General features: G+C 36.5%; 2 protein-coding genes across 2 annotated transcripts; one reads left to right on the plus strand and one right to left on the minus strand.

The window, feature by feature from the left end:
* Positions 1-1,065: 1,065 nt before the first annotated feature.
* Positions 1,066-4,563, plus strand: LOC141433433 (osteopetrosis-associated transmembrane protein 1; the record flags this gene model as incomplete). Its single annotated transcript, XM_074095470.1, is given in 5 exon segments — positions 1,066-1,281; positions 1,536-1,840; positions 2,315-2,550; positions 4,207-4,378; positions 4,475-4,563. Coding segments are annotated over 5 exon segments (840 nt in total). The 3' UTR covers positions 4,528-4,563.
* A 517-nt stretch (positions 4,564-5,080) lies between these two features.
* Positions 5,081-7,894, minus strand: Eaf6 (chromatin modification-related protein EAF6/MEAF6). Its single transcript, XM_074095471.1, has 4 exons — positions 7,597-7,894; positions 7,066-7,269; positions 5,766-5,802; positions 5,081-5,659 (listed from the first exon to the last, which is right to left on the minus strand). The coding sequence occupies exons 1-4, from the start codon at positions 7,735-7,737 to the stop codon at positions 5,223-5,225; spliced, it is 819 nt and encodes a 272-aa protein (XP_073951572.1). The 5' UTR covers positions 7,738-7,894; the 3' UTR covers positions 5,081-5,222.
* Positions 7,895-7,897: the final 3 nt, after the last annotated feature.

Below are 7,897 nucleotides of genomic sequence, written 5' to 3' on the forward strand. Positions count from 1 at the left end.
ACTGTTCGTATTTCTTTACTTAATTTTGTATAATGCTGGACCTAGAACATTAATATTTTTTTTTTGCAAATTTTGTTTTATGCAGTGGTATCGAATAAACTATGCCCTTCCTCCTTCTTGTCACAGATAAATCTGGAATGCCCCGCACCGCCCCTGGCCCTATAATACTACGAAGTGTATAAAATTCGAACTTCGTATCTTGCCGTCCTGCTGACGTTAATATTATTTAATACGAGAGTGAGAGGGGCGGTACTTCGATTTTAGAACTTCGTAATAGTCTTCCTGCCCCTACCAATCGCGACACATTACCGGTGACAAAATGGCGTCTCTTCTGAAGATAATGATGAAACTATTACTTCGGTTAGCGCACGGCGCACTTGCGGACGGCAATGATATCATGCGCATATAAAATAAATAAAGCGGATTTAAGGTGAGGCTAATCAAAATAATAAATGAAATAATTGTCGTTGGTTCGTATTTGCACTTCTTACAATGATATCTTACATTGCAAAGTAAATTATTAAACTAATTTGATATTGTCACCGTAAATAATGGATAAATATCACTACAAGCCAATGCCATAATGTTTTATTATATCGACACGAACAGCACTACCCTGACTGTGGCAACACTTGAGCACAATGAATTGTCAATTTAGTCACACGAATTATGGCGTCGACCATAGTGATAATGTACTACGTGATAATCTGAATCCAATCGATTCGAATGAACAGCAGGGCTACTACGTAACTCGAAACTCGAAGTTCGTATCGTACCGTCCCTCTCGCTCTCGTATTAAATATTATAAGTGTCAGAGGAACCGCACGACACGAACCTCGAGTTTCGACTTTCGTAGTAGCCCTGCTGATAACCTTGACATGATGAGTGAGTAGAAGTACATCATAAGTACATACAATCAACTGGAATAGAATAGAATAATAGAAAGAGAAACAGTATAAATAAATAAACAGATCCATCTTGTTAGACTTAAGAACTTCAAGTGACTCTTTAAAGTTATCAGTTCAGCTTAGTATCGAGGTGAAAAAGTGCCTTCACTTAACTATATAACCACTCCAGTCCATAATTGCCTACTATGTATCAGATATTGATAAACGAAATAATTACAATATTCTGCTATAGTAGTATCTGACTTTCGAGACCTAAAAGTGTGACAAGAGCCATACAAGAAAGCAGGGAGATCGTCAAAATGTTTAGAAATTACTGTTTACTCTTTATCCTCTTTTTAAATTTCCAACACTTCACAGCTGATGTGTCATTTTTGTAAGTATTTATGTCTTCTGTTTATAGGTAACATAACATACTTCTAAAAAAGTTTCTTAAATAATGTTATTGATAGAATATTTTGAATCCACTCAGCATGCAGCAATAGCCTCCTAAGCGAGGCCCACATCATATTTTGTTACTTTGTGACTCATGTATGAGCAAGTTCAATGTCACATTGCAATAATAAGTCCTGTATAGATATATACTAGGAGGATAAGTGGTATTAAAATTTAATAATATTCTTCTTGCAGGTCTTATCCATTTAGTACAGGCGACATACTACACCATTCTGAGAAATGTGCCACTCTCTTGCACACATTTGCTCAATCTGCTTCCAACCTGACAATGTGCTCAATACTGTATGCCAGACCAGTAAGGCTCTGTGGGGAGTGTGTAAATGAGTATGTAAATTTTGAATTAGACTATAATGAGCTACTGGAGACTGTAGACAATGGCACTTCCTGCAAGTCCATATTTATGTCCAGGGACAGATTGGACTCTGTGCTTGAGTTTCATAATGGAATAGTAGGAATATGGGAGAAAGGAAATTGTATTAGTAAGTAACACTTTAAGACTAATAAAGTCATACTTGCTGCTTGCTCTGTTAACCCTTTTCCAGGCATAGTGCATATAGCAACCACATAAATGTACACAAATATTCAACCTGGCTAAGTAAACAATATGGTACCTACATAATCATTTGCATTAGTTAAAAATATTATTCATTTTTAAATCAATCCCTCATAGGTAAACAACCCAAACTATGGTTATTTTATGGTAGCACATCTAAATTCGCGGGGCCTGGAAAAGGGTTAAAGGTTGGTCTGTTGCACCTTTGTTAAGTTTTTCATATGTATACAACCAACTACAAAGCCCTTGATCACACAGAATGAGTTCTGCAATTTATGGTCCTAACTATTGAATTGAATGCAGAATGCATCCTGTGTGACAAGACCTTAACTATTTATAAACATGCCTATAAAATTATGTAATGCTAATGAATAAATAATTTATGTGTAATTTTTTCCAGATTGTTTTGAGTGGGATGGCGCTATTCCTACTATATCCAATGACACAAAAAAGTTTAATAAAATGTACAATGAAACAATGGAGTGCATATTAGACAACTTAAATCAATTTGGCAATAATACAGATGCAGTGTGTGAAAAGTGCTATGAGTTGTATGTTGGGTTAGATGAATTTTACAAAACATTAAGTCCTGATGGTATTGGTGTGGAAACTGTGTGCATGGATGTTGTTGATTTGGTAAGATTTTCATTATTACTCAGATAAAATTTATTTTTGCCTAAATAGTAGATTATTGTTGTGGCCTGGAAGGAGGCAATTGCTGGCTGAGTATTATTATATTATATATAATTATTATTATATTTAACTAATACAAAGCCAGTAATTGCTATTCCAGCCAAGACTAATACGAAGCCTTTCTCAAAAATGGTGAAGGAAAAAACTAAATTAGAATAAACCTTTTCTCAACAATAGTACATTACTGCAGAGGCCATGAAGTAAGGGATTGATGGACGAGTTGGGGGTTAGCTAAAAAGGAGTCCAGCAATCCCTGTTCTGGCCGAGTTGTGTATAGTGCTTTTCTCAAAACAATGTGAGAAATATTTAATTCATCCATCCATCCATCCATCCATTCATCCGTCCGTCCGTCGTCCGACCGTCCTTCCTTCCGTCCGTTCCGTCCGTCCGTCCTTCCTTCCATATCGTCCATCCATCCATCCGTCCGTCCGTCCGTCCGTCCTTCCATTCCGTCCATCCATCCGTCCGTCCGTCCGTCCGTCCGTCCTTCCATCCGTCCATCCATCCGTCCGTCCGTCCGTCCTTCCATCTATCCATCCATCCGTCCGTCCTCCGTCCGTCCTTCCATCCATCCATCCATCTGTCCTGTCCGTCCGTCCTCCTTCCATCCATCCATCCATCCGTCCGTCCTTCCATCAATCCATCCATCCATCCATTCATTCCATCCGTCCGTCCGTCCGTCCGTCCGTCCGTCCTTCCATCCGTCGTCCTTCCTCCATCCATCCATCCATCCGTCCGTCCGTCCGTCCGTACCGTCAGTCCGTCCTTCCATCCGTCCGTCGTCCGTCCGTCCCATCCATCCATCCATCCATCGCATCACATCGCATCGCATCGCATCGCATCGCATTCGCATCGCAGTATCGCACGCAAATGCTTACAGAGTAGTGGTGGTGGCTGTCGTAATTTTTCCTTTGTCAGTTTAATGTAGTAAGCAAATTAAAGTTGGAGCAGCGGAACAATAATGGATTTTCATAACATAAACTTCATGGCCTAGGCCAAGAAGTTATGTAAGGAGGTGGTAGGGAGCCATAAATGAGAAACTTCATGTCTCCATTTCGTGACATTAACGCATACATTTCCGAGCATGTTTGAGAAAAATATATTATGTTATGATACATTTAACTTTATTCCAATGAAATTTTTCATGCTTTCCCGCCTTTTTTTAAAAAAAAAGGAGGTGTATCATTCCACCGAAAACAACACAAGCTGTTTCAGATCCAATAAAAAATGTCTGGAGTTCCAACAAAATAACTGATAGCAGTCATTTAAACTAGTTGTATACGACTTGGGCTAACATTTCCATGGCCATTTTCAGTTTTTAAAAAACTTGTGACTCAACAATAATAAATTATTGTCGAGCTAGCGCGCCTGCAATCTTCTTAACTTTTTAATTTCTCGCTGACCATAAACTACGCGCTTAGCCTTCTGATATGATATGTAAGGAATAATGTAGACTTTTATGGACATTTTTGTGAAAAGTGTAGAACATATTTGAACTCTACTGATGCCAGAGACAAAGACGGCAAAACTTGTCTATATATCTTCATGATTATTGTTTAGCATTAGTAGTTTGTTTATTTATGCCTTCATGGTTTTCAGATGAACACCACAAGGTCAGTTTGGAGCAAAAACCTTGATTGCTGTAAGCTTAGGAGGGCCCCTGAAGTAGTATTCTTATGTTGCACTGCTGTCATTTCCATCTTGCCTGTACTTTTCTACCTTGCTATGAGATATTGTGGACCAATTCGAGACCTGCCTGATGTTCTGAAGCGTAAGTTTGTCTAATTTTTATTTAGTGTTTTCTGTATAGTTTACACTAAATTGCATCAATTTAAAATTACTTAATTCTGATTTTATTTTATTTCAGAATCCAGATTTAGTCAAAGATTCAAGAGATCAGTAAATGGAAGGTTAAATTAGATTGAATAATCAAATAGGTACTATCCATACCACTAGCTTTTTAACCCCTTGTACGCTTAACGCAATCACTCACCTGACTGCCACAGGTGCCACCGCACATGTGCATTCATGTATGAATAATTATGACAGCGGCACTGGGTGAAGTCCCGAAAACGCAGACATGTAATATGCGTCAGTGGCAGAGAATGCGTTAAGCGAATGCGAATGTGTTATGCATTATGCGTATCTTTTCATAAATAAATAATAAGATACGGACCCATGTCAAATATAATGCTATTGTTTTGTATTTTTTTTTAAATCAGCACAATTTGTACTTATTAAAACAGATGAGACCAGAATTCAGTACTTTTCTAGTTCCCACATATGAGGGGCTAATGAGGTTTTATGGGACAATGATTTATCTTAAGTACATACAGTAGTTTGAACAGTGAAACCTGACTGTGATGCACTTGTTTCCCTGATCCAGATATCTCGGAACAAGTGCTTAGAGTGGAGTGATGAAAAATACCATGTTTACATTGTAGATCATTACCAAAGAAAACAAATAAAATCTTTTTTTTTTAAACAAGGTGTATTTATTTTCACAAATTCCTTTTCCAAGAACCAAACAATAGATAGTTCTTAGGCACACTATTATTTCATTTGTCATAGTTGTACATCTGTATTAACGCATTGTGTTACTTACTTTCATTAATTTATCTATGTCTGGCTTTTTTATTGTTATTCTTTTTGACACTACTGCTACTACTGTTATTGGTTAGCTTATGTTTCAATGAGTTTGGTGTTGAGTCTCCTTTGTTCATGACATTCATACTGGAGTCCTTGTCTTTGGGAGTACCTGGTCTGCTGTCTAGCCCTACAGCAGACAGCAACTTGCTGTCACTGCCAAATGCCTTCTGCAGCATGCCTGATGATGTAGCTATTTTCTGCGTAGCATTTTGTTTTGTCTGAGAATGGTTAACAACTTTTTCAATCCCATTGGTGTGCTGCTTGCCAGAAGGTTTTGACGCAATGCTCTCTGATGAGCCATGTATTGTTGTGTGGTTCAAGCTTCCAATGTTCAGACTGGAGCTGATTTGTGTATCTGATGAATCTTCATTGGTTTGTGACTCTGTTTCACTGTGCCTCTCATCTGCAAAGATGTAGTTGTAGTGAGATATCATTAACCAATAAAAAAATGGAGTTTCTCATTTTTAATTCAATTAAAATTGACATCAGAAAAGTAAGTAAATACTTACTCTTGGCTTCTGCTGGATCAACCAGTCCACTGACAGCCTGAAAAATATTAAAATATTACTGTCAAAAATTTTGGTAACAATTATTTAATTTTCCCTCTTAAACAACCTATATATAGTAGGATCAGAGACTTTAATTCATGAGCCAACCATGGAACCTTTTCAAAGGAAGTCATTACGATTTTCCTTGTTAATTAATGTGATGTCACTATTGACGTTTACTGTGAAATGGTTCTATGGTAGCGCATGAATTAAAGTCCATGACTGTACAACAGAGGTCATATCATCATTAACATTTGGAATCTCATATTATTTTCCTGTCAAAATTTGGGTAGAAATAGATGGTAAAAATGTTTGCATGCATCAACATAATTAACACATTGGCTGCCATGAGCATCACTGGTGGGAATCACGATTTTTTCTGTGTGGAATTGGGATGTCCCAATTTTTGACAATGTATTATAAATCGAAAACAGTTTGGAGAAATAGGCTTTTTGAAGCGTTTTCAGAAATCAGATTCCAAAATTATGATAAACTGAATAAAATAAACAAAATTTAAGTAATGACCTTCATTTGACCCCTGCAGTATACCATCACAAAGGCAGTTAAAAAGCAGGTCTACACTTTAAAGCAAATTGACAGTTTGAAATGTTGCTGTCCTGCTTATAATAGCAAAGAGTGACAAAGATAGAACTTTAATCACATGATGCGCATCCGGCTTTAAACAGTTGTCATTTCTTGTAAAATCTGAAATGTATACGAGTATTTCCAATGTTTTTTTACAAATTAAATTATTAAATTACGACCTTACAAGAATATAAAATAATTTAAATATCAGACTTTAATAAAAAATATCTATTTACTATCACACCATTAAACAAACAGGAATAATCGAAGGTAAAAGAAGAGAAATAAATAAAACTATTTGTCATGGTTTATTTAGGACCCTAAACCGTGCTTGTATTATTGTCACATTGTAATGCCTCAGATTATGTTATGTACGACCTGAATTTTGCTAGGCAATGGAACGTCGCTGTCTCACTGTGACATCATCCAGCATATTTCGTAAAAAAATTATAAAAAATGAAACACATCTGAATTTAAAATCGATGAAAATGGTATCTTAAAATATCCTATTCTTTCCAAAAATAAAATAAAAACTATAGGTTTTTTGGTGCATCCCATGTCTCAGGTAGGTATATGCAATTTACTAATAAAGCTAAATCCAGGTAGATGATGACCTATTTTTTTATACACATGCCATGTCATATGCTGTATCTACATGAATCTAGGCTATACTCACTGCCATTGAGGTAATAGAGGATTTTGAGAACAATCTTTCAGCCTCTTTAAACTTCCTGTTACGTTTATCTGCTTTTGAGTTAGTACTTTTGTTAGTAGTAAGGTAACGGTCCCAGCCTCTAATAATGTTTCCATATAGCTGAGTGTCCTCCAGGTAGGATCCCTCAAAAGCGTATATTTGACGTTCTAAGTTAGCTAGTGTTTCCTGGAAGAAAAATACATTTCAATATTCACAAGCTTCTATTTTAATTGCTGTGTGGTAAATTTGTTTTGGGTCGAATCTTTCAAGTCGAAAATCACCCACTTCCAGATTTCGGATTTGGGTTGAATGCAAGTACTGTCAACAAAAAGAACAATAAAAAACAATACCTCTCCTTGCAGTTGAGTAAGAAGTCAACAAAACATTGTATAATAAAAATATATTTCATCAAAGTCAAATTAAGAAATTTCTGACAATGCCTTTGGGAAAAATAGTTTTAAAAATAAACAAAACTAAATGTGGGCCATACAAATTATTATATTGCATACGTACAGCTACTTCAGCTTTTCTCTTCACTAATTCCGCCAGTTCTGCTCTAGTGTCAGCGACGGAACTTTGTTTTGACGCCATATTGATTTTAGCAGCGCGTACAGTTAGGGTTTCGTCAACAGGACTTTGCGGTGATACAACCATATCGCTTTTTGGTTATTAATTATTTTCTCATAATTTGACAACGACACTTATTTGAAAAATAATTAAGGCGCAACGTCTGATAATTAACGTAATCCAAGAAAATTCCAGCGCTTACAGGCACTCGCACGCTTAGATAGACCTTCACAATTTGTTTGAGTTT

This window comes from Choristoneura fumiferana, chromosome 12, assembly GCF_025370935.1.
Source record: "Choristoneura fumiferana chromosome 12, NRCan_CFum_1, whole genome shotgun sequence".
Taxonomy (NCBI): domain Eukaryota; kingdom Metazoa; phylum Arthropoda; class Insecta; order Lepidoptera; family Tortricidae; genus Choristoneura; species Choristoneura fumiferana.

What these genes read in the sequence shown, in the direction of transcription:
- Eaf6 (XM_074095471.1), bottom strand. Translation starts at nt 7,737, where the DNA reads ATGGTTGTATCACCGCAAAGTCCTGTTGACGAAACCCTAACTGTACGC. An exon ending in AGAGAAAAGCTGAAGTAGCT is followed by an intron (nt 7,270 to 7,596) that starts GTACGTATGCAA and finishes TTTTTCTTCCAG; the next exon opens with GAAACACTAGCTAACTTAGA. An exon ending in CCTCTATTACCTCAATGGCA is followed by an intron (nt 5,803 to 7,065) that starts GTGAGTATAGCC and finishes AATATTTTTCAG; the next exon opens with GCTGTCAGTGGACTGGTTGA.